General features: G+C 41.8%; 1 protein-coding gene across 8 annotated transcripts in view; it reads left to right on the forward strand.

The window, feature by feature from the left end:
• Positions 1-819: 819 nt before the first annotated feature.
• The window catches only part of dlgap4b (discs, large (Drosophila) homolog-associated protein 4b), a 73,671-nt gene continuing 46,562 nt past the window's right edge, over positions 820-27,928 (forward strand). For 2 of the 8 annotated variants that reach the window (XM_058054326.2, XM_058054325.2), the window contains exons 1-2: positions 820-1,104; positions 22,026-22,079. Coding sequence is in view for 2 of the 8 variants with exons in the window: in XM_078798430.1 (XP_078654556.1) it covers positions 22,638-22,746 (109 nt within the window). In the remaining 6 variants the exon portion in view is untranslated. Of the gene's footprint in view, positions 1,105-16,720; positions 16,831-22,025; positions 22,080-22,504; positions 22,747-27,928 lie in introns of those variants that run through there. The other 6 variants (XM_078798428.1, XM_078798429.1, XM_058054328.2 and 3 more) reach the window with 5 other exon arrangements.

Genomic DNA, 27,928 nt, shown 5'->3' on the forward strand with positions numbered 1-27,928 from the left:
TGGGCATAAATGTACACATTTTAGTGCATAAGTACTAAGGAAATTAATCGATTACCAAAATAGTTGTCCATTAATTGGGTAATTCAATGATTAATAGTTGCAGCTCAAGTTAAAATAGTTAATCATTTTCAACTGGTATTGTATATTTGTATTGTATATTTCTTAGTTACCTATTTTGTGTTAAGTTCCCGTGTGATGATTTTAGCGTTCTTTGTAAAATGACACCGTGATTCAGACTGTTACATGGAGTCATAGCGTCCTGCCATTTACAAGCTCGTGGTGAGGTTTTTCATGGCTCATGATTGGTTCCTGTCAAATAAAGCGCCACCTGGTCCTCTCGGACTCGTGCGCGCCACACTATGTCATTTTATGATGTGGACATGCACACTTATAGATATTCGAATCTGTTTATCTCTGTAGGTTTAGTGGGTGTGGCTTAAGAACCTGTGCAGTTTACACACCGGAAGTGACAGTAATCAATGGGACGTTTCTGCTGTGAGCTAATAAACGTTAGCCACCTAGCATTCCCGACCTGAAGTAGAAGGTTTGTTTGTGATACAGCTTTAAATCATCAATAACGCAAAGGTAGTATGAATTGAGATCGCTTATTTTGCTCATATGAATAACCAAACACCCTTTTTATTTCATTATTAGAAAGAAAAACAGGAAATGAATCAGCATAGCATGATTTAGGCTTTAACCGGAAATGGCACCAAATCCAATTTTGGTTAAAGGTCTCTCTATCCTCTCTCTCCCTCTGTATAGTTACTTATTAGGCAGCGGCAGCATCCACGGAGGCAGACGGAGGCAGCGGTCCTCTCCTCCCTTCTCCTCTCCTCGTCTCCTCTCTCCTTCCGAAAGAAGGAGCATTTAGCTCTCCGTCTCCGGTGAGGTCGCCAATGGAGGACGGGTACCTTTGCGGAGCGTCGCTCTCGAATCTTCCCTCTCACAAACTCAGCGGACGAGCGGAGGACAAATGCCGGTTTTGTCCCTAAAAGCGGTCGCCGTTCATCGCCGTGCCAGCATCTTGGACTCGACCTCCGGGGAACTTATTTGCGGTACGAGGATAAAAACTGCTTGGACCTGAGGACCCTTAAAGCCGAGGTAAAACTGTTGTTACGTTCAAGTGCAAATAATCCCAGCGGAAAACGGTACGTTCAAGTGCCTGTCAATGAGGAAGAAGAAAGATAATTACCGTATTGAATGACAACATTGTGATAATATTTTAATATTTTGACTCTTTCGTGATGTAAGCAACAATATCCACACTATGATGTACTGTGGTTTAGTAAAACTACTAAATATTGCTAGCTAACATATTGCTACTTAGATGAATACCTAATATTGGGGTTGGTTTGCACCCTGCAACAATATAAGAAAGAAAATAATAATAATAACAACATCAAAATATGTTTTAATGATGCAGGCAGATGTGCATTTTTAATTATATGGGGAATTAGTCTTGTAGTACACAGTATGTAAACAGTATGATATTTAATCGTCACACAATATTGCACTAAAAATGATCCATCCTTCATTATAAATTATATTTGTTTGCGTTCCTTATGAGCTTACAGTTGTTTGCAATCATCCAAGCTTTTAGAATGGCATTCTTCTCTATTGGAAGTTGGTTAATTTTGAAACATAATTACAGTTTACAGTGGAGGTGGAATGATTTCACCGTAAAGCCAGTCTTCTTATCCCAGTCTTTAAGATTCCACAAACATCTCAGTACAGCACTTCATTCATAAAGATGCTTTGGATTATGAATGTTCTGTTGACATCAGAACCCCCAAGTACTTTTAGAGTTACAGTTCTTCTGATAAGACACATGCAGAGTACTGTAGAGTAGAGTACTGTACAGGATGTATCTGAAAAGAAGCCCCAGTGTAAAAGAGAATTGTTGTGGTCATCAAGGAGAGGAAGAAGAATGGTTTGTATTGATTGACGCCTCTCTAAATAGCCGTGGGACCAGCTGGACTCGTCACCTAGATTGGCATACCGATGATGACAATCAGGAGTGACATCTGTTGTATCGCCCGTGTCAACATTATGCCCACTGATAGGTGAATAATTCAGTAAAACATGCGATGTTGCATGTGTTACAAATAAAAAATGGCTGCCTTGTGCCAACTGGAGCATCCCGATATTTAGCCCAAGAGAAGAGGGAGAGGGTATTTTCAGATTACAAACTGTCAGACCGCAACTTCGGGCCATAAATAATACACTAAATCAATTTAATTACAGCGGTTGTCTGACACGTAGAAGGAAAATAAGGTGGCGTCATCTTCAACAGTGGAGTATCCGTCATTCCATCAAAGTAACTGTGAATTTAGGTCTTGCTTCCATTCGTGCGCAGCTTTTGGAGTGACCTGAAAAAGCAGGCTGTGTTAGTGGCCTCAATTTGCTTACCAAAAAAAGGAAGGAAAAAAAATAATAGGTTATGCTTACTCATAGCCATTTAAGTCCATCTTGCCTCTCTTGTTCTCACTCGCTCATCCATTTCACACACACACACCCTCTCTCTCTCTCTCTCTCTCTCCTCTCGGTCCTGCCACTATGCACTCACTCAGACTGTGTCTCATCACATCTCGTCACTCCAAGCAGCACTCTGCCCTCAACTGCTCGTCTTTCTTGCATGCACACAAAGATGCACCGAGGCCCACAGCCATGTCTAGTTGCACCTCTCATACTGCATGCATGTACAGGTCATAAAAATAGGTCATAAATGCTTGTTTGGCACTGACTTTGTGGCTCATTCCCTACTTTGGGAGCCTTTCCTTGTCCGGGATAGTCTAAGAATGGAGTAATGAACAGTTGGGATGCTCCAGTAGATCAGCCACCCATCGGTATGGGCTGATTTTTCTTGAAAAGTATGGTGGTTTTTTTAGTCTCATGTTGCAGCAACATTCAGTCAAATGTCAACTAACGTAAGTCTGTATGTGCATGGCATGGAAGACTAAGCAAATCACCTGAAAAATAATTGAATTGTGGAACCAGCTTGTCATGGAAGACACCAACTCACTTGGAGCGCTTCTAGTACGACCTGGAAGTCCTGCATGAAAAGCTTCACTATACAATGTACATATAAATGTAGTTAGAATGTCGTATTCTTATGTTAATTTCAGATAATTAAGTTTGCACATTTGGAAGTGAGCCCTAATAGGGAACAAAACGCTCGGTTTCAAAAGGCATGGTAAAACTGTTCCTTTGTGATGTCACAGAGGCCGTATTTCCTTATATATATATATAAACTCTTTGCCCTTCCCCAAACGCTGCCCTGCTGTTTACTTGCTAGCAATGCCTCGAAAGGGAACGCCACATTTGTTTCCAATTCCTAAAGACGCCAGCATCAGGCACAAGTGGATGAGGTTCCGGATTCCCTACCACATTCCCAACGACATTTCACACTGGACTGTGTATTGAACATTGGCCACTATGCAGCTGGACTAGCTGAGTCAGAAGGGCAAGCAGTAGGTATCAGCGTCCTAACTGTGTTTATTTAGTGTAAGTCATGGAGCAAAAGCGCTAGTAGCGTCTGTGTAGCGTCTGTGTAGCATTATAGCATAGAGGAAGCAGGCTTGCTAATAGCGTTTCCCTCCACGATTAGTGACTCTACCCGAGTTTCTTACACACCGGTAGTCCCGCAAAACACATTACATGTTACCGATGCTGTAGAAAACCTAACGCTAAAATGCTAAAGCTACTTACCTTTAAGAAATATGCACTCGGCAGTGTGACCAACCACAGCAGAGTGGGCGTGCCTGGAGGCGGGCCATGGATAGAATACATTAAAACAGACTGTTTTCGTGGGAGCCATGAAATCCGAAGAAATACAGCTGAATAGGTACAGATTCTGGAAGAACTAGAAGGCTTTTTGTGCTGTTTATTGTGTGGAGCTGCTCTATAGGAGTCCACAACACAATACAAAGGGCCGAGCATAAAAGGTCCCTTTTAAAGAAGGTGTCTCCTCTGTGTTTCACAAGTGATACGTTGTCTTGAAAAATATGTTCCATGGTAACTTTTTCCTGATCGTATAGCCAATAGCAGGAATGCAGCCCTAATCTTTTTTTTCTATCTGTGGCCTGACGAGGTTAGAAGGAAGCTCCATTCCACAGGGGCGTGGACAAAGTACGGGGTAGTCCCGTATTAAATATCTGCAGCATGAACACACTGTATAGCAACACAAACAGACATCTATATTTAAACCTCCTCACCGGAGATGTCGTCATCCCTCGCGTTGGAGCGTTGTGTCTGTCGGAGAAACCAAATTTTCATAGAGCCTCTTTTCTATGGTGCGTTCTCTGAGCTTTTTATAGACCTAGATCACAGCTCCTTGGTATTCTCGACAGGTGCGTCTAGCCTCAGGTGAAGGGTGTTTGCTCACTGATTTGATAACACTACTTTTTATTAACATTCCGAGGCAGCTGCTGTGTATCAGCAGCAATGCCGGGAAAGAAACAGACAATAACGCTGCTCGGTTCTGTTCAGCGGTTTGCAGTTACCAAAAAAAAAGGATGCGGGACAACATGAAATTTCAAATAAGATCGATGGGATCACAAAAACAGTACAGCGGATTATGTGAAGTAAAGTCTGAATGCGGCCTTGATAATAATATCATTCAAATGAAGTCATGTCATAATTCAGTGTGTAGTTTTAGAAAATGATTTATTCTCTTCAGCTCTTGGTGAAGATTCAAACTATGTGTCGTGTATATATATATATATATATATATATATACATATGCTGTATTGATTGATCACAAGGGATCAATAACATTATTGAACATTATGATGAATATAAAGAAGGTGATCTAGGGTCACTTGTGGACCAGAAAGCAGGTTACTAACTAATATTGTAGGAACACAACAGAACCAACAGAACAACAGATGCCTTCATGGTGCCTTCAGGTGCTACTTTTGACTGAGGCATCAGTGGTGATAGAGAAAGTCTCGTTTCACAAAGTCATATTGTCAAACTTCATCGCTAACATCACTTTCCTTCTTGTTCTTATTAAACATTAGCAGATGTGATGATACCTGCTTTGAGATGTTCTACCTCTGTATATATTTTTAAACGCATTACCTGGAGCAATAATCTTATCCGTTGAAAATGTACATGTACAGTCATCCCTCCCACTTCCACCGGGGAGACGTCCAGGAGGCATCCTTACCAGATGCTTGAGCCACCTCATCTGTTTTCTCTCAAGGCGGAAGAGCAGTGGTAGAGTTTCTCCCAGAGTGCTTCTCACCTTATCTCGATGGGAGAGCCCAGCCACTCTCGGAGGGGAACTCATTTCGGCCACTTGTACTCGCAATCCTGTTTTGGTCACCAACCAAAGCTCATGACAGTACCCCCCTACCCTCACAGTAGGTGAGTAGGCCTTTTGGCTGAGCTCCGTCTTCATCACAATGGACTGAAGTCCAGAGTCCAGATCACTGCAGATGCTGCACCGTTCCATCCTTCCCTCACTTGTGAACACAACCACAAGGTACTTAAACTCCTCCACTTGGCGCAGGATCTCAGCCCCGATTCGAAGATGGCACTTTGGAGGTGCTGGGCTGGCCGCAAACTGATCCAGTGAGAGCTGAAGATCACGGCCCAATGAAGCCAGCAGGACCACGTCATTAGCAAAAAATCAGAGTCCCAATCCTGCAACACCAAACCGAATCCCAGGCTGTGCCAAGAGATTCTATCCATAAAAGTAATGAACAGAATCGATGACAAAGGGCAGCCTTGGCGGGGTACGACCTTTACTGGAAACCAGTCCAGCTGGAGTAGTCACGACTCCAAACAGCATTTGAACGCCTTCTCCAGATGCTTTGCCAAACAAACTGAGGGAAAGATGTCTGGACGTATGAAACTCTCTATTATATTTATGGCGTTAGTTTTGTTTTTTTGTCTCATGGCAAATTTGTGTACAAGTATGAACATGGATGTTATTTTAGGTACTAAGAAGATTATTGTTGGCTATACTTTGATTTTGAATGAGTTTGACAGACAAAATCTGCTGTTCTACGTTACACTGATGATATAACAACACATATTGACTGAAAAGTGAAGGTGGTTGTGTTGGAAATATGTGTCCTTGTGGTATTTCTGTGCGCTCGCCACATGGTTTTTGTCAAGTTGAGCTTTACCCCCCCCCCCACCCCTTTTTATCTACATCAGCTTGCTTCGCCGCTGCATCCTAACAACAAGGCTGTTCCACACCGTGGCCTGCATTAGGATGCAGAACACTCTTCGACGTTTTCCTCATTGATCTTAATCCTTCCCTTCTTCACGATGAACGATGGCTTCAGGAACGAGCCCCCTTGTCCGTGGCATGCAGCAGGCCCATTGCTTTACATAATGATGAGACCACGGCTCGGATGAGAAGATGTTTCTCAATGAGGGGAGATCAAGATGTCAGTTGCTCAATCATTATGTTCCAGGCAGAGGCCTGAGCAGAGGTTAAGATAAGGTCCGTTTCAATCAGGAAGGCAAACTCCAGCTACAAAGCCTAAGTACATAGTTTTTCCACTTCAAGATTTGGCTTTCAGTGATAGGGTTGATGGGATTTGTTGAATGAAAAGATAGCACTGGTTCAGATTATATTATACTATATTACTATGTTAGTTTGGAACATTTTCTTGCTTGAAAAGGCCTATTTTAGGCCCTTCGTTTGAATTTTTGGGGGACATAAATGTTTTTGGGCCCCCTTGATTTTAAATACTATTGAGAAAGTGATAATATGTATTTATGTAGTATATATGTATTTGTACTGTACAGACTGAACAACAAGAATATGCAAAGTACAAGCATATTCAAGTTTCGAATTGCATGCAGTACAATAACGTCATACATGTTGGTAGGTCTGCACTAATATTGACCCCCCCTGACAGTTCACCGGGACCCCCGGGGGGGCCTGCCCCATTTGATTAGCACTAATTGCACTACTTGGCAATTATAAGCTTGAATTAGTTTTTACTAATAATAGCTCGTAGTCAAGCATAAAACAGCTGATCTTGTATATGTTTTTTAAAACCATGACAGAGTGAGGGAGCAATATTCGAATCTCAATGAAGCGAGGGACGACTGTAATCCCATTTTGTAGAAGTCGTTGCTCTTGAAAAAAAACCTGATTGAGATTGGTTCTGTGCAAAGTAATACTAGCACTAACAACTCCAGTGGGACTCACCATTCCCCCGCCAGGGGTGAAAAATGAAATAATTAGGCAAGAGGAGGCCCACCTCTATTTTAAATTGTAATCTTCTTTCTCTCTCCCTCTTTTACACAAATCACACATACATAACAGTCGTAGTGTGCTGGGATGAATGGACTCTATTAGCTTTTAGTGTATCCTTCTCGCTTCCCACATCGTAATGTGCAGGCATGAAGCAACTACAGTCGTCCTTCGCCACTTTGTCTTTGGAATTCCTTCAGTCTTAAACTCGTAGTTTGTTTTGGCCCTGTGACCCTACTGAGGACCCTAGTTAGGACCCTAGTGAGGGCCCTAGTAAGGATAAATGGCTTGTGAAACACATTTAAAGCACACACACACGCACATCCAACAATGGAAGCCTTTGGTGAAATGCTTGAAATATCCCTCTGTGATCAATGAAATACATTTAAATACATTTATTTCCAGCTTGCGAGCAATAAGTGCAATATGCGTGCATGTTCAGAGAGAGAACAGCTGGCGTCATAATCATTAGCGTGTATAGCTTTTATTCCCAGCATGTAGGAAATGACAAACATGTTTTTGTCACAGACTATTTCCACATGTAATGTGTGCCGCTGGGAGATACGAGGCCTTTTCTCTCCTCTGATAGTGAATCGACTGATACGGTGATACAGTATTCTCGTGGTGTAAATTGGTAGCCCTGAGAAGTATCCTGCATACCAATGACAACAAAAGATCGATGACAATTAGGGTTCCACCAACATACAGCCCCTTCTCCGTGTCTCAGAAATCACTGATCATATGTTCACTTTGTGTGTTTATGATAAATAATAATTAAAACGTGTTAAGATTAATAAAGAAAAAAAATACATATATTAAAAATAAATATGGGATAAAAAAAAGACGAAACGTATTGGTGCTGATAATTATCGACCTGATTTCAGCATAAAAGTACAATATTGGTTGATATCGGTATCCGATTTTTTTCCCGATCATGAAAAACTATGTTTTAATGCTGTATACAACTGGCAAATGTAATGTTACACATATTGGTATCAGAAACTGAGAATTGGACAATATCGGCATATCGTTTTTTTGGCAAAAAAGCCAATATTGGACATGGCTAATAATGTATAAATAAATACAAGATAAAAACTAAGCAATGACTTAAATAAATTACTAAATAGACCAGGGTTGGGTTGGGAAAATCAGTACTTTTGAAACTGTATGGTGCTTAAAAACATGTCCAAAAACATGTTAGGTTTAGGGGTTAGGGTTAAGGTTAAGGTTAAGGTAAGTAGGGTTAGGGTTAGGGTCAGGATTAGGGTTTTGTGACATGCGAATTGAACAGAATAGTTAGCATTTTAGTCGTCCCTGGTAATATTGTGGTGAGGATTTCATATTTTTAAGTTCCCACAATGTTTTCATTTAGATTTTACTATGAATTGTTGCTCACTCCATATTCCATTCTTCACTCGAACGACTGGATGAGTCCCACATCCTGGCATTATGAACTGCCTAGCGTTACCTTAGGTTTTCCAATATTTCCAACACAGAGACAATATCCTTGTAGGTATATTAAACCTCAGTGGCTTGATAGATCATAGATCAAGACACGCACAACCATTTAACATTGATTAAATGTAGTTCTTATTTGAACAATATCCATTATTATACATAATCTCATGTCAGTCTTTGTCTTATGCTGCATAACGTTTATATTTAATGGCCATGGCCTGATTTCATTCATAGTATATGCTGGCTTAAAGGCATATCATGTGATCATAAGCATAAGCATCCAAGCAGCATGTGGCCCACATAAGATAATGTCATTACACAGAAGATTAAAATGAACTCGGGCAAATGTCTTTGTTTATACAGAAACAAAATGACTTGGGGGGGCTAAGTATCGACTGCCACTGTAGTCATGTACTCGCCATCATATGGTGCAAAGTATGGTGGAAAGGTGTTACTGGTGAGACAAACCACTTGACTTTCAGAAGGGGGGGGACATTGGAACCATGGAAGCTTTAAGGACACAGTTTGACTTGTGTGTCTTCATTGTCCACTCCTTGACCAATAAGTACTAATTTATGGAAATATAATATGTGGGAACACCCACACTGGTGCAGTTCCATCCTCCATCCCCTGGATATCTTCTGTTCTGAGCTTATATTGGGGGTGTCATTAATAACTGGTGGGAGGAGGAATCACATGGATTGCTGCCCGTGCCCACCTCTTCCATCCACAGGCTTACACTTCATTGTTTTTTTGGTTTGATAATGTCATAAGACGCATAGTTGGTGAGTGTTGATAAGGTGTCTTTATGAAACGCATCAGTCATCCTCTGTCATGTTCGCTATGGATTTAAGCTTCAATTTGTAATCATTATTCCATTAGAAGCACGCCACATTAAATTCATGAACCGTGTCGGCTATAATGTTGGATTTAGATGAATAAGTGTTGTGGGTCAGAGAGGCAGTAGGTCCACTCGTTGACATTGAAAGTAGCGGTAAGAGCATCCACACGCCTCAGTCGCCAAAAGCCCCCCAACAGCCAACAAATGTGCTGTAAAAAACGTTTGACCTTCTTAGCAGTATTATGGTCTGCCTTGTTCTGGCTCGTTCGTTGGTCACATGTCCCAATGTGCCATGCATATTTAAAAGCAAACCACTTGACCTTATCCAAGGTACAGAAAGAAGGCAGTACTCCCTGCCATCCCCTCAGCCAAGTACTTGATGTGCTTTCCCGCTAGATGTTTTTGGAAAGTCACCTATATGTGATTTAGGACAGTCCTTGATGTTCTAAAGTGACAGAGCAAATCTAGGTCCCGCGTTTCCTCATGCTTTAAAAATAGGCCAAACGCCGACCTCATTGCCTGCACTGCTGTCAGGCCGAATGGGAGTGGCGGCGGACGGGAGAGGAGGGGAGGAGACCAATGAATGGTCAGAAGGAATCTTTTCTTTCTCCGGGAGACAAAGCAGGATTTTGTTGCTTCGGCTGTGAATCTGCTGCACGTTTATAGCATATTCATTTTGATGATTTGCACAAATTGGAGCATAAATGAAGGTACAGAGGTGAGCGAAGCTGGGAGATATATCGATATTTTAAAATATATCGATATTTCTGTTAAGCATGATATCAAAAACAGGCATATCATTCATATCGATATATCTATATCGATATGAACGCCCGAGTGCAAGCTAGTTCCGACAGCGCCGTGTCTCCTGCGGCGTTTTTAGTGTTTAATAGTGCTTTATTTATGACTTCCTTATTGTTTTGGCCATACCGACCCCTTAAGCAAGTGTCATCTTATTACACTTGCAGCTTGCGCCATTGTTACCATTGAGCATGTGTTAGCATCTGTTAGCATCCCTTCGCTACATCCAATGATCGGATATCCCCGCGGAAAAATGGATTTGAGAGGCTGCATAGCGGGAGTGAACGGCGAAAAAGACACTATAAAGGTCTTCAAAGACGGTATCAACCATGTTTATCGTCTGTCGTCATGGGGAACGTGAGATGGAAGCGCTAACGGCGCTAACCCGGCGGCAGAGACTACCGTGAGTGCAGCACTATTGCACTGAACATTCAACAGTATATTCACTTTTTCTATATTTATTTTAAAAAGAGAAGATACTATTTTATTTCAGTCGCTATTTGTCTATTCTATATTGAAAAAATATCAATATATATCATAATATCAATATTCTACCTAAATATATGGGGATATGAGTTATGGTCCGTATCGCCCAGCACTAAGATACACAGGCAAATATAATAAAGTCATATTTGTGGGGAAGCGGTTACCTTTCCAGTAATTTACAATCTGAGTGAAAGCCTGTCCCACTTTGGGAATCCATTAAATGTGGATTATTTGTAAGTGGAATATTTTGGCAAAGTGCTATGAGGTCAGCTCATGTCTATTTTTGTCTGACTTTATTCTTTTTTTTCCCATAACTATTCTAATTGGGACATTTTTGTGAAAAATGGATGCCTCTTACCCAATGTCAGCTGGGATAGGCTCCAGCATACCCCTGTAATCCTAGTAAGGATAATAAACACAGGCTTTCTCCAACACAGGAAAATATTTATCTGTACATGATACAGTATTTAACGTATACTAGGGAAAAAAGCAAATTCCATAACAACAAAAGAGACCCTTAAATCATCCCAGCTCCCAGCGGGATTTCTGCAACAGGATTAAGCAAATTGCTGTGACAGCCTGACATTTGAACCCTTGGGTAGCAAGCTAGCTGGTGGAGTTAGTCCGCTGATAGTCGATAGCGATGATGAGGCCCTGACAGTGCCCGTTGGTATTATTGCAAATGTTTGTCCCGCAACCAACGGCATCCCTGCAAGAGCTTGGTCATGGTTTTTATACGAGGAGGGCAGATTTAAGAGGGATTGGCGGCTAATCCTCCAGGGGTTGCGGTGAGATAACAGCTGACTTTAGTTAAAGCACCAATGCCCTACACTTGTTGGAGAAACCTGCGATGCGTTCTTTAAATGCAACTCGCTTGATCTGAACGTGGAAAGGAATCGGCGAGTACATTCAAGCTGCTATTGCAACCCGTGAGAAAAACTCAGCATATCTATTTTTTCACACTTTAACTGGTGAACAACTTTACTTTGTCAAGCATTTGCAGAGTGGGTAATCATTTCATGTGGAAGATTACTGGAGAGACCCTTGTAGTTGTATGTACAGTGGATGCTTAAATATTTATGGTGCAACAGAATGCTTTGGGAAGTGCTTTCCATCTCTGAGGTGATTGGGAGGCAACTGGGAGGAGAAATCACACTGGTACTTCAGGGCATTTTGGACTAAAGGACAAAAAGGACGATCCAGACTATTCCTAAAACGTGTTTACAGATTGTTTATTACAGATCACCATTAGTCCTCACTGCAGTGAAGACTATTCTTCCTGGGGTCCAAAAAATTACATTTCAAACTTCAAACATAATACAATAAAAACAGGAATTACAATTAAATATAACTAAATCTAAACAAAAATGATCTGAGATGTAATGGAATACAACCCTTAAAATTATTGAAGCCAACCAGAACCAGAACAAGGTCATTACTCTCGGCAAATCGGGGAAGCAATTATTCAGGAAGGCCTTTTATCAAGATTTTGAAGCATCTGCATACCACATGAAAATATGACAATGGGCTACATTCACAGTAGAAATGCATGGCTGTGGAATAAGTGGGTAGTCGGCCTACGTGTTCCAGAATACGACAATGCTTCGCTGTTGTACACAAACAACAAACACGTCACAACTGGAGTTTAGACTGGACCCGAGTTGAGCATGGCAATGTTAGAAAAGAAGCTGGACTAGATGTATATCAGTAGATATATATCTTTATTATACTGCTGTCATTTCCGGTGTATCGGTTTTAAGCTTAGAGAGACTTAGAGAGAAAATCAGATTTGTACATATATGAGCTGCATAAAATGACACTACTCAATATCGCAATAATCTTACAAAACAACACTAAAATCATCACACAGTAACTTAACACTCAAAAGGTAGCTTCATTCTTGATTTTAATAGTGTTTCTTACCTTTGGCTTTCTGTATTTTTATAGGAAAAACTGATTTGTGTTGGTTTTGGTCTGAGCTCGACCTTCCGGAACAAATTAATGATGCTAACCAAGGCACCAATGTATATTTGGTTCAACTTGGATGTCACAAAATTCTATAAAAAAATTGTTTTTGTTTTCCTTCTTTTGAAGTACCAATTCGGAAGAGTACTGCACCATTTCAAAAGTGTATAATATGTAAACAATAGCCAACTTTAATGTGGAGTATAATACTGCAGCATTCTAACAGTAACCTAATATTAGATTGACATTTCTTGCAGTGTATCCTATCAAAGTAAAATGACACAGCAGTGACAAAATGATGAGCAGGTACTAAAAATACCTGTTTTTTTGCCAGTTGAAAGTCTGAATAGCTACCATGCACACTTTTTTTAAGGCCTAGCCCGAGTGAAAAATAGCTGGACTGGTAGCTCTTTAAAATAGCCATTTGTCTAATGAGGCAGTAATCTTTCACCTCCCTGCATGTACTAACACAGCGTACCAGCTGCAGCCCCAGTAGCCAGCACCTTCAGCACCTTCAGCACCTTCAGCACCTTCAGGTCACAAGGAGGTCACACCGAGGCTCATTCATCTCATTGCAAAAGTTGCAGAGTGCGGCGCTAATCCTGTGAGTCAACTTCATTCAGCTCATACGGAAGCGTCATTATATGGTGACATACCATGTTAGCGTCACATCGGTGCGGTAAACAGGATGTTTGCCAGTATTTCTTGGTATGTGTAGCTTAGTTACCAGCAGGATGGATTTCAAGTAATAATGTGACGCATAGGTCACCTCTAGCATTTATTATGGAGACAGGAAACTCATGTCGTCTTCCAGTTCCGTGCTATTTCTTTATGAAGTGTCTCACATTGATTTACTGCAAACATTTACTATGCACATACAGTTGGAAAAGAGTATTACTTATGTATTGCATGCAAATTACCATTTCTTGAATCAAGTGCACCGAGCGTATAAACGGCTCAATAACTCGGCAAACGAGGACACACGCTTTGTCTGTCGCATGCAGCTGTGTACCAGCCGTGTTGTCATTAGCATGTGAGCTCATTAGCATGTTGCTACCTTGTACCCTGCTCCATGGCTTCACCATGTCAGCATTGTAATGACAGGATCTGCGATGACTTGATTAAAGAAAAATTGACAATAGAGCTGATTGTACCCACGTAAAGAGACAGTAATTATAATTCAATAATAAATACGCGTGTAATCACGAGTGCATAACCGTTGAATCAATATTTTTCTGCGTGTTTACTATATATTTTAAAAGGATGTGCAGCCTAGCGTTGAAGCAGATGGCAAAATAGTGTACTTGTATGTATTAATGCTAAGTTTTGTTGTTTTTTTTTTTCCTGTACCATCTGGTTTTGAATAGCAAGTGTGGTCCAATTGAGTGTAAATGATACACTACAGCGGTTGACATCCAGATGCTCTCTCCTCATGGTGGCATTTAGAGGACACGAGCAGCAAGGCTCGCCGCTCTAAGAGGCCCTCCAAAGATTCGTATTTATGCTGGGATGTTACACATCCACATACATTTTCATTCAAAGCCCGCAGAAACTTGCATGGCCCTAATTTTGACAGGCAGCTGTGATTATCTCCGCCTACGGCTGCGTGAGTGACGCATTGCAGGCCTGATTGCATCTTCCCTCCGTGGCTGAAAGCCAGAAAAATGAGCTTGTGAAGGAACATTTCTTGTGTATATCTGAAAGTCATCGAGATACCCCGACGACAAGATTATATTGTTTCATTGAGCATGCAAAATGCGTTCTGATTTCCATGAAAAAGTACGATATCGGCATAAGCCGATGCTTACTTTACATCCGCCGATCCGCTCCGCCCCCATTGCTGCATTCAGGGACCGTCTACCGCTTACAGCGTCAAACAAACATGTCTGCCGCGTGGGTCTTACCTGTGTGTGTTGTTCGAATGCGGAGTTTGAGTTATCGAGGCTTGCGATGCAATCGAGTGGCGGCTAATGTAGCGGCCGTCGGAGGTCTAATGGCCGCCACACGCGGCAGCTGACGAACGGTTGTGACCAGCCACACCGGCGAGGGACAGACCCACATCCACAGCGAATTGTGCGAGTCTCCCACAGTTTAGATTGGCTGTCACATGTGGAGGGAATATGGGGACGTCAAAGTAGCACAGAGGAGGACGATCTGCTCTGGATGTGAACGCATCGTACAGCCGTACGGGTCACATTATTGAGCTATAGTAATGATAACGAGGATACAAATATGGTTTTATTCAGCGCCTCTGATAGGAACTGGAATCTGCAGTGGAAGTCTTTATTGATGTGTTGTTTGCAAAATACACAATGTACACATTTTCTGCTACATATATAATATTGATAGAGTCCAGGAACTTTGGAAATCCAATGAAAAAGTTTAGTGTTTGCTCTAACTCGTGCATGAATTAGCGTGGGAAGCGCCTTCAACTTGGAGCTGCAAAGCCAGAAGCTAGGTTGTAGTGTTAGGACCAAATGACTCCATATATCAAATAAATCATATTTATGACTTCCTTATTGTTTTGGGCCATACCGACGCCTTAAGCAAGTGTGCAGCGATGGGCGTTCATCTAATTATGCTTGTAGCTTGCGCCATTGTTGCCATTGAGCATCTGTTAGCAACTGTTAGCATCCCTTCGCTACATCCAATGATCGGATATCCTCGCGGAAATATGGATTTGAGAGGGAGTGAACGGCGAAGATGACGCTATAAAGGTATTCAAAGACGGTATCAACCATGTTTACCGTCGTCGTCATGGGGAACGTGAGATGGATGTGCTAACGGTGCTAACCCGGCGACAGAGACTACCGTGAATGCAGCACTATTGCACTGAACATTCGACTGTATATTTCACTTTTCTATATTTATTTTAAAAAGAGAATATACTATTTTATTTCAGTCGCTATTTTTCTATTCTATACAAAAAATATCAATATATATCATAATATCGATATTCTACCTAACTATATGGGGATATGAGTTTTGGGCCGTATCGCCCAGCACTAAGATACACAGGCAAATATAATAAAGTCATATTTGTGGGGAAGCGGTTACCTTTCCAGTGATTTACAATCCGAGTGAAAGCCTGTCCCACTTTGGGAATCCATTAAATGTGGATCATGTGGTGACGAACGGCATGTGGTGTCCAATCATCACGCTGCAAAAAATAAGCAAGTTTGAAGTTCACCTTAACGTTGAATTTCGACTCCATTGTCAGGTTTCGTTTTGTCTTGTCAAAAGTTGTTTTCAGATATTTCGATTCCCTTGTAGCTGCGTAGAGACTACTCTTACCCAAACAAGTCGTGTCGTACCTTTTTGGTTTTGCTGTGCGTCCCTCCTCCATCCTTCACTTCGCTGGATTGCCGTCGCCATGGCAATTTCTATAGTTCTCTTTAGCAAGGTCACCTTCAAAAGAGAACTAAAAGTCAGCCACTGAAATGAGTAGCATCCCTTCCACTTTGTTCCATTTTCCGAGAAGGAAAAGATGATGCGTGTGTGCGTGTTTGGATAGGAGGCAAAGCGATGCCAAATGAGATGAAAGAGGAGCATAGAAAGCAGAAGGAGAGCAAGGCACGGGGGAGGGGTGGATAATAAACAGCACTGGCTGCTGCTCGGATGAAGGAAAGCTAAATGTCCAGAACATGTGAAGCTACCGCACGCCGTCACGCCGCATCGTTTCACTCGCATCTGCCAAGTCCGACCACATCCATCCTTCTCTGTTCACTTCAGACACTTTAACTCCTCCTGGCTGCCGTCCTGGCCGCCGTCAAGCCCGGTCTGATGGCGGTAGCTTTCTTTGGGCCGCATCAATATTTTAGCGCTCCACTCCTGTGGTGGTGGTGGTGGGGGGGGGGGGGGGGGGGACACGGCCCACTCAGAACCCAGGGGGAGGTGCTGATGGAGAGGGCTTGCGGGAGGAAGACGAGCTGTGTACAGACAGTCACGAGGGACAGAAGGACAGTTATTGAGTCGGAGGGATGGGGTCGCGGAAGCACTGAAACGGGGGCCAGGATATGATGGAGAAAAGGACAATGAAGGGATCGTACGCGGGGTAAGTAAAAGATGGCTTGGTGTTTTATGTGTGAATTTATTAAATGTCAATATGCATATTGGGCATACGTGGTAGACACTCACTGAGGTAGAGCAGCGCTAATAAACTGTTGCCACGGCTACAGCTGTCATCACAATCTGGGATAATTGGGGGCGACCTCATGACAAAGAGGGTCCGGAGCAAGCAAAGACGATAAAGAAATATTGTTTGCTTTAATATTGAACTAAAAGTGAGAATGAAAACGACGTGTCATCCACGTCATTCAAACTTGTGCAACCTGGTGTTGTGTTTTTTGCACGTTTGTCACACTTAAATGTTTCAGATCATCAACAGCAACGCAGCTGAACACAACATGCATTTTTTAAATGAAGCTTTTTTATTATTAAGGGAGGGAAAAAAAACTATCAGTGTGGAAAATGTTCTACAGCCATTTCTAAGGCTTTGGGACTCCAGCAAACCACAGTGAGAGCCATTATTCACAAATGGCGAAAACATGGAAGAGTGGTGAACCTTTCCAGGTGTAGCTGGCCAACCAAAATGACCCCAAGAGCGCAGCAATGACTCATCCAAGAGGTCACAAAAGACCCCACAACAACAGTTAAGGTCAGTTAAGGTCAGGGTTCATGACTCCACCACAAGAAAAACACTATTACTATTAAACAAAAATGTGACGTGTGACAGTCTCCGAATGGCTGAAGAAAAACCAAATGAAGACTTTGGATTGGCCTAGTCCAAGTCCTGACCGCTTCATGCTGCAAAACCCCCCAATTTGACAAAGATGAGTGGGCCAAAATTCCTCTACTGCTTTCTAGTACGTTATCACAAACGCTTGATTGCAGTTGTTGCTGCCCAGGGTGGCCCGACCAGTTGTTAGCTTTAGGGGGGGGTCACTTTCTCACACAGGGCCATGAAGGTTTTGGATTTTTTTTCTCCCTTAATAATAAAAAGCTGAATATTAAAACTGGCTTTGGTATGCACGTTTGAACAGATGAATTTTGAGTCTGGATATGAAGATGGGGAGTGAGTCAATATTTCGGATGTCAGATGGTAATGAGTTCCAGAGGCCGGGAAAGCGGCTGAAAGCTCTGCCCCCCGTGGTGCCGAGGCAGGCAAAGGGCACGGTCAGGTGGGTGGAGGACCGTGTGGAAACCAGGAAAAATACCCAAGAAATGAAAGGTCGTGCTCCCTAATCCTGCTTTTAAAAGTCATTGAAGATGGATGTTAATCATTCCACCGTGGAAAAACAATAACTCATCGGAAGGCCATAGTTAAAGGGACTGGATGCAGGTCTCTAAAAAAAAGTATATACATAAGTATGAATGGGGGCAGCACGGTGGTGGAATGGTTAGCTTGTAGGCCACACAGATTGGGAAAACCTGGGTTTTACGTTAGCATGTTCTCCCTGTGCATGCGTGGGTTTTCTCCGGTTCCAAAAACATGCTACGCTAATTAGCCACTCCATAGGTATGAATGCGGGTGGGAATGGTTATTTGTCTATATGTGGAGTGGCTGGACACCAGTCCAGGGTGGACCCCGTCTCCTGCATGAGGACAGCTGGGATAGGCTCCAGCATATCTGTGACCCTTGTGAGGAAATTGAATGGTTGGATGTGTTGAATGGGATTTACTCTTGTATGGATTAAGTACGTTTACTATGTTTCTTTATTTAAAAAAATGGCTTGTATGTCCTATCAGTGTAACACTAAATTTAGGATGACATTGGTGTAAACACGACGTAACGCCGTGTTAAGTGTGCCAGGGCAAAAACTTTTAGGAGGCAAAAAGTGGAGCAAGAAGTAGAGCGGGGAAAAGTGGCACAGATAGCAAAGCTGAACTAAAGCAAGTGTCTGGCAGCATTCCTCCGGAGTCAGCGTCAGCCGCCCGGAATGATGACCAGGAAGATATCTGTACACGATAAGGATGTGCAATTACAGGCTCTTAGCACGGACACAATAAGACGATGCTGCGTGATGCCTGACCTGGAGGTGATGTGCTCCAGGAATCTTCAGTGCTTTCCAAAGACGGCGTCCTTTCATATCACGTTAAGGTGCTGGGTCTGATTGGAAGTCTCACCGACGCCGTGACCCAACGTCCTGGCTCTCGCTGATAGGTTACCATCACCGCTAGGATAGAGAAAGAAAGATAATGGCTTAATTCCTGCACATCCAAACTGGATTATGGTGGGTGGAAATGATGGCTGTGTTTGAGCGTTTACTGCAGTATTCACTCTAGCTGTATGACATTTATACTTTATGCAAAATACTGTATACTTTGCATAATAGGGGATAACAGTCTATGTGTCCTGAGATAACCAAACAGTGGGTTTTCACAGGACGTCATGAGTGAAAAGCCTTCTTTCCGACCCACCCGTTGTTTGATGAACCCACCCAGGTTATACACCCGTCGCTTCACAGCAGAGGGATTTGTACATAAGAAAACGAAAAAGCAGGCTTCGCTACACATTGTAAAATAAATCCTGGAGCTCTGTCATCAATCCATCAACCAGCCGTTGTATGAGCTGTATTATTTTTATAAATAGCAGTAACAGTCGTCAGCGGCAACTGCAGGATTGTGGGAAAACAGGCAAATAACAACATTGACGTGAGCCCAGTGGTATCCGCAAACCAATAATGATGAAAAAGAAAGAAATCTAGTTTTAAATTTCATTTCTGTCTGGAGCGGCTCCCCTGGGTTTCACTTCAAACAGTCCCAAAGAAGACTGTCATTAAGTGAATTTCACAACACAAAAACATTGCCCTTTCCAGGATCAATGCCGCATTGACAGCACTGAGCCTTGCTTGGCTTTACACCGCACTGGCTCAATGAATCATATACAAAAGTATACATCGGAAAGTACAGCATAGAAAATACACATGATCTTCTGGTACGGATTGCAGCTCAAGTGAATGTACGCAAGGACTATGACTCGTCACTCGTCACGGATCAACGTGATTGGTCAAGTTCCTTGCAGTGTTTGTTGGAATGGTGCAACATTGATGCACAATGAAGATGTTCCTTTTGGCACCAAACCTCAGTTGCTTCTTGGCGGAACTGAAAGCTTGACAGCGGCAGACTTCCTAAGAGACCAAATAGACATGAGGCTGATCCTATGGTAATGGTAATGGTAATGGTAATGGTAATGGTAATGGTAATGGTAATGGTAATGGTAATGGTAATGGTTTTATTTCATTTGAACATGCATCAGATTCCAATTGAGTGCATCCCATAATCAGTTCCCAGTTCCACATGTCCAAAAGGAGTAGGAAGAAGCAAAGCTTATTAAATCCTACCCCTCCATCTGGTACTTTTACAATCACTAACTGTTACATTTGTTCACTTCCTGCTTTCCATAATACAGTTTAAGGTTTTTTTTTGTTTTTTTTTAAATAATGTATATCATATTGGATGGTGATATGAGCATCCAATGCCATAATGGGTACCATAGTGCGTGTCAATATAGTGATATATATAGCACATCATGACTGGTTCAAGACTCTTCATCCTTGTATTTAGCAAACATCAACTGCTTGTATTGTTTCTTGAATTGGCTCATCGTTGTGCATTGTTTGATTTCCTTACTCAATCCATTCCATAGTTTGATTCCACATACTGAAATGCTATGGCTAGCATAACGTAGTCCTAGCATAGAAGTGTTTCAAATGTACTTCTTCCCTGAGATCATATTTCTCCTCTCTTGTAGAGAAGTATTTAAAAAAATCCCAACAGTAAATCTGCGCTGTTTATTTGAACTTGTTGATTACACTGGCGGTACAATACCGCTCCAATAAATTAAGCCTCGTTATTGCTTCACTCTCTTGGTAACACACACTTTCCATGATGGCAGCCAGCAACCAATTAGACTTTAGGCTGCAGCGGCGTCCCAGGGGATGGCTTGTTTCCGTTGATGTGTTGAAACTAACATTGATTTGGGGAATGGAGGTGACTGGACTCTTTCATCTTCCGTCTCTGGTGGGCGTGTCTCCTCAGTCACAATCGGGGTTGTTGTTGTGGTTGTTGATGGGCGTGGCCGGTGAATGACCGTGCTGAATAACAACATTGTTTGTCTGTCTGGGGTGAAAACATCTTGTTAGCGGCCAGTGGAATGAGACAACCTTGGGGAGTGTTAGGACGATTGGTGGCAGCTCAAACTACCTCCGCTGCTTTCCAGTTCAACCTAATTGGACTCTTACACGCTCAGTCTGAGTCTGTTTCAACCACACAAGTGACTTCTCACATGGATGAAGACCAACATGAAACTGAGGGGACGAGAGGCTGAACATTTAGTTGGAAACCTCTTGGGTCGGGTTTCTCTTATCGAGCCGAGGTCTGATCTCCGATCAGTAGCGCACATTCAGGTTCCGTCACAGCAGAACATTAACATTCTAGATCCCACGTACTTCTTTCTAGCGCTTGGAATTGCCAAAAGACCTGAGTATTATGTACTGAGTACTGAGTATCTGGACGGATCATAAGGTACAACTAGGCCAACCAAATCGGAAGGTCCCGACCCATGTATTATTTTGCAGGCAAGTATCAGAACCTTAAAGTCGCATCTTAAATGAAGTGGTCGGTCGCTTGTGTCCCTGTGATCCTATAGCCTGGCATTAGCAATGTGGTGTAAACAAAGGTGACTATAGGGCGTTATTTCATGTCTACATGGCCCTAATCATTGTAAAAAAATTGTTTTCTTTGCTGTTATTATAACAATATTCCATTTTTTTTTATTGTGGAATCCTTTCAAAATTCACTGCCGTCTTTGTAACAAACAAACCAGCCAAATAAAGTTGTAAAACACAGAGCCTACAAGCCTTGGCGGCTGTGATAAAAGTCCTTTGTTGTTTTTCTTCTACCTTTGTTTCCAATATCTAAAAGTTATATAAGCGCTGAAAAAAAAATTCAGTCGGTTAACAATGTGCCTTGCTACCTACCCGGAGAAAGAAAATGGCACACTCCGATCCGTGTTTTGTCATGAAAACGTTATCTGTGCTGAAGTACAGTTGGCCTATCTCGAGGCGGTAATTGATTTGTACAAACGAAGATGACATCAAACACTTTTATCAAGACAATAGGACATTTAGAGGAAATGAAAAAGACTAAACTATAAAAAGTGAACAAAAGCAGTAGAGAAAGGATGAATAGTTACTGTATGAATATTAATGAATAATTACTATAGATGATTTTGTTTGTGTGTTGCAGGATTTATTCCTCGTGGACGTAGCTCTTCTGTGACCTGGGCAGCCGACTAATAAGGTACAGCATGTTTGCCCTTTTGGGAAGCGTTGGGTCTACATTGTTATTCTTTTCTTCACATTTCCACTGCGAATGGGGCCGTGCAAATTGGAGTGTGGGTGGCAGGATATGAGAAACGGTGAGGATGATGAGTTCACTGACCACAGGGAGAAGGCTCATCCTGACCTTGTCTTGTGTAGATTGAACTAGCAGGGAACCTAAAGGCTTTTCCACTCATCGGCACGGATATATCGGGATGTTCAAACGCTGGCACTTGGACTAATCAATCTCTCAGGACTTTTATGCACAAGGACTGATCACAAACAAAATGTCAGCATATCTGATGATAAATATTTTGAATTGAAGATAACACAGTACTTGTGGCGTGGACAAAAGGGAGAGGACCAAGTGCTGGGGGAAGATGGCTTGCAGTGTTCGACATCGTGAGTGTCCTCTGTGTTCTGTCCTGAGGAACAACAGCAGATTTACATTCTGGGTGTGCTCGAACCATCGTTTGGTTTCAATTTGTTTACATTTCATTTCCAGGTTCTCCATCCATCCAGTTGATTCATTTGTAAAATGCCGTCAAATGGAAGTACAGTGGAATCTTCATTAGTGTCATTAACATGTTCCAGAAGGTCCAACTCAAACATTTTGAAAGCGGCCATACTGCTTTTTGTCTATCATGGTATGTGGTTCGTTCTTTTATTTCCTTTCCTTCACACCCATTTCCCCCCAAAGTGTGCCGATGTGAGTGTGTGTCCACTTTGTCCACTTTGTGTAGGCATTGCATTAACATGCTTTAATCCTCCGCATGGCTTATTGGACACAAATCCCTCCCAAAGCTTTTAAAGCTCCTGCTGTTTTATTTCTGTCGCTACCTTCACGTTCCAACTTAAAACCACATGGTCACTGAATGCCACACAAATAGTTGGTCAACTTGGGGGTCAGTTCGGAAACATCTATTTTCATATTTCATACAAAAAATTGGCTCTATTTTTGGAAGTTTTGAAATTATTTTAGATAGCGTTGGAATATTCTTAACTGTCATGCAAAAAGTTAACCACTGCTAAGATGATGTAACACCCAACTGTAAACCCTAAACACCCTCGACTGATTGCATCACTTTTGACTTTTTACATCCTTGATGGCCACAAAAGTGGAAAAGATTGTTAATGTTAAAAAGTAAAAATTATGGTTGGCAGTAAGGAAAGTAAACGACTCCACTTCTTCTCTCGTTATTCTCTGATGCTTCTTTTGGATTTGGAAAAAAAAGCCCAGAAAAAAAAAGCACAGAATTAATCCGTTGATGCTTTTTGAACTGCTGTCTCACATTTAGTGATGCATTTATGAACATATTTCTGCTGTAAATTCCCGTCTAAAGCGACACAATCTCGTGGGTGTCTGACTTGACGGGTCAACCGGTGGACACGCCCACTGACTGGAACGCCATCAAAGCAGGACAGGAATTCATTATTTGAAATAGGACGGGGGAACTACGACGCTTGGCAGAGGTCTGCACTCTCTGTGTAAGCTTTTTAGGTTATGAATGGAATATTTTCATAGTTAGACGATATTAGAGCGCGCTGAACATGAACTAGCACCCCTACAGTCGCCTTTGCACTTGTACTACCCAAAATATAGACATAATAAGACTAAATGAGACATTTAAGACATGATTAAAACTTTGTTATAAATGCGTTCCCTCGTGGCGCCGAGTGGCGGGAGGACAGGAAGTGACATTAGGGATTCAGAGTTCAGTTTTAACTTGGCAATAGCAGTTTGTGTTTTTGTTCGTGATTATTGTCCCTGTTGTGAGGTCCATCAAAGATCAAGTACCTTTACTGACATCTAGTGACCATTGTAGAATACTACATATCGTTTACTGATGAAATGTGGTTAATTCGGCCATTTTTAGCATTGAAAATGCATAATTCAGGCATGCTTCCATAGGCATATATTTCGACCATGAAACCAGCTTGATTTATTCATTGATTTATTTTGGAAAACCGTGATCCAGTAAGGCAGTGAAATTCCAACCAACATTTTCCCAAACCTAGCACATTTTCTTCATCAAGTCATGTCATCATTCCAACTAAGCAAGTGGAAAAGCGCCCATCCTCAGAGGACCCGAAGCTGGATTAGTTTTACAGTAGATACTTTGTGTCTCTTTGTAACTGGCTTGAGTATTCCACACAAACAACATGTCCCGCAGCTGGAACCCAAAGGACAATACACAATACTTTGCATCAGAGTACACAATTATCTTTGACAATATGATGACTCACCAAACAGAGGATATTTAATTATGCCCTCCTCTTCTTCTCGTTATTGGAATTGTGTGATTAGAACGCAAATGATGGTGGATGTGGCTCCAACGTTAGCATGTGCACCGTACTCGTACTGAGCTACCATATCATTATGTGAATAATTGTTTTAAGCCCTATTATGTTTGGATTCTGCTAACATCTAACGTTCACATTTCCCTCCTCATGTTAATGAGCATTGATGCCACCAGAGAAAAATGTTCCTACCTGCTCGTACGGTGGAATAATTACAAAATCGTGTGAAGCTAATTCTAATTCCTCTGAAATAATTTATTTATGAGCTCTCTCTCTCTCTTTTTCATCTCGCACCGTCAAAGACCTTTATGGTTATTCCCACAATATGACTGCCTTTCCTGTTATTTTTAGAACCACTGAGCTTCCAGTCATGGAAGACAAGTCGTATTTCACAGTGAAATTTAGCTGAGCGATGACCTCAGCACCGAGCTGTCAAATGCATTTGGTGCACAAAACCCACTCGTGATCGCCGGTGATCGTGGTGATCGTGGTGATCGTGGTGATCGTGGTGCTCGTGGTGCTCGCTTCCAAGTCATCGCTTTCTTTCCATTATGGTCTACATTTGTAGTTGCTGTCATTTTCATATTCCTGATTCAATCCCTTCGGATGCAACACGGAATGGACATCAGATTGCACGGTAAAGTGCTAAAGAAGAAGAATCTACAAGCCGTTCCTTTTTGTTGCTTCTCGGCATGAAGTCTCAGTGCTGCAAATACTTCTTTCTCCAAATCCGACACGCTCCCCGTCTCTTTGTCCCCGTAAATCGATGAATCCTGTCTCCTTGCGGCAGTGGACGGCTCCGTGTTGTGCTCCGCATCCCGCGAGGCCATCTGGTGCTTGGTCTTGAGTGGGTTGTCCACCGGGGCTTTCTTTCCTTGCCTGTTGGACAAGATAAATATATACAAGCTCATTTGGACACATCGCAGTCAGCAGTCACATGACCCTCTTATTCATCGTTTGTGTGATAAGGCCACTCAAAGGGAGCTCAGACGTTGTGATGAAATGATTTAGACAATTGGAATAGTACATAATTATCTATTTTTTCACATGACAAATATGTGGTTCCTAATTTTAATGAGCATGAAGTACAGTACTTTCATTGTAGTAACCATAATTATTTCCTAAATATGATGACTAGGAGTAATCACACTTTAAAAACATTTGATGAGAAACGTAGAAATACATATTTCTACTTGTAGGAAGGTTGTCTGGACCAAATACACATTGCGCAATACTGCATAATTTGATGATGGGTTTTGGAGGGCTATATAAAGGACCAAAAAAAGGCCAGCATTGTTAATCCAGTGAGCGACATCATGCCACAACTATCACATGAGCAACGTTTCTTGGTGGAAGCCCGGTTGGTGCTACAGTGACATAGCCAGGAACCTGTACGAACGCCACAACACGACAGCGTCTGTTGACGATTGGCCGTGTCCAAGGCGGGAGAAAATCCAGGTTAGGGCTTCAAAATAAATTAAAAAATTTTTGAAAATAAATAAATTCGAAAAATATTCGGCAAACACGGGTTATTGCCTGGGGCCCCAAGATTTCAAACTGATCATTGGTTGCTTTCAAGGTTTTTTTTTCCTTTATGGGTTTTGGGTTTTTCCTTGTCCGGATGGGGGTTCAGATCAGGGGATGTCGTCTGTCATCTACTGTTGTCTACTCTTGCCTGTTTGTTAAGCCCTTTGAGGCTCTTTTGTGATTAAGGGCTATATAAATAGACTTGACTTGACCTGACTTCAATTTACTTGATTTGAATTGACATGACTTGACTTGACTTGACTTGACTTGACTTGACTTGACTTGACTTGACTTGACTTGACTTGACTTGACTTGGCTTGGCTTGGCTTGACTTGAGTTGACTTCAATTGACTTGACTTAAATTGATCTGACTTCAATTGACTTGACTTAAATTGATCTGACTTGAGTTGAGTTGACTTGAGTTGACTTGACTTGACTTGAGTTGACTTGAGTTGACTTGAGTTGAATTGACTTTACTTGGATTGACTTGATTTGACTTGACATGACCTGACTTTCTTTCTTCGATTTAAAGTAGCTACTACTGTCTTAGTCTTAATTCACATGCTTAAAACTACATCAAAATGTGTAATCTTTCATAAGTTGGTTTCGACTGCTTGGTTAGGTAATAATAATGGATTCATAGGGATTTATCTATTTCAGAAAATATTCACACTTGTTAGATGATACACAATAATTAGGGAGATACATATATAAACGTGTCACAACTGAATTCCAAATGAATAATTCAAATAACTAATAATGAAAAGACTCCTAATAAAAGTTCCATTTCCTCCGGTTGTAATCCAGTAACCCTTACTTCAACCCATCTACCGGGTGTGTTGCTTCTTCTCTGAAACGTTCATTGTAACCAAAGGACGTTTTACAAGATTACAACGATATTACATCACACACCCGGCACCGTCCTCCCTGTGGGAGTACAACTGTTTGACATTCAAATGGGTGCAAACGCTTCTAATTAATAACATAACGCTCACCCTTTGGCTTAGCCTGACACCGAGGTAGGCCGCGATACCGGTGTGATGATTCACGCATGATGGGAGCATTTAGCTGCTTTCAGAGGCCCGTTTGTTCATAATTTTTTTATTTTCTTCCCCTTCAGTCACATTTTGTTTTTATGGCAAATAACGGACCTCCTCACCCTCAACTTGCATTCTCCTTCTCTTCCAGGAAACTCATTTATCGTATGTGCTAATTAACAAGGCCGGCCTCAATTAGAGCAGTAAGTGGACCAGGTGGGGAACCCAAAATGAGACACATCATAGACGCATTGTCAGTCTCCAATGAGGACCTATTACTAAAATAGGCTTGGCTTTGATGAGCGGGCGTAGGTATCGTAATTACTGCTGCTGTGTAAAGCTTCACGAAGGGGACAAAATCAGATACGGAACGGACGCAAATACACAAAAGTATCTTCCCATCTTCCATCTTCCTGTGCATCGCACACCCACTCACACTGAGGAATGATGAAGTTATTTTTAGCTTCGTATGACTTCTTTTATTTTGTCTAACTTGGTGGGGCAGTACCAAAGGAAGTCATTAAGTTCACACAACTAAAAATAAATAAACAATAAAGTTCATAATAAATAGATATGTGTGTTCTATAAATGATTAAACTGCACAAACATAACTAAAGGATTCCCTGACTGGAATCTGTCTATAGTGTCCCCAATCTAAAATAACCTGAGTCAACAATGTGTGGATGCTTTGTTTGGGCACTCGATTCCGTGGCCTCGTTTCTTGTTTGGACGTTCATCGAAACTGTATACTAGACTAGACTTGAAATGTTTTTGTAACAACAAATTGTTCTGTGAATATATTCTCCCGATTTGCCCAAACCTCAGGATGGCAAAGTAAGGCAAGGCACATTTATTTATAGAGCTCAGTTTGTACACGAGGTCATTCAAAGTGGTCTACAGAAAAGAAGGCTAAAATGACTTCACACAATCATTCCATAAATAAAACCATTGTAAAATGCCGTAG

The sequence above is a fragment of the Doryrhamphus excisus genome, linkage group LG18 (assembly GCF_037039965.1).
Source record: "Doryrhamphus excisus strain RoL-2023G ecotype Guam linkage group LG18, RoL_Dexc_Guam_v1.1, whole genome shotgun sequence".
Lineage (NCBI taxonomy): Eukaryota > Metazoa > Chordata > Actinopteri > Syngnathiformes > Syngnathidae > Doryrhamphus > Doryrhamphus excisus.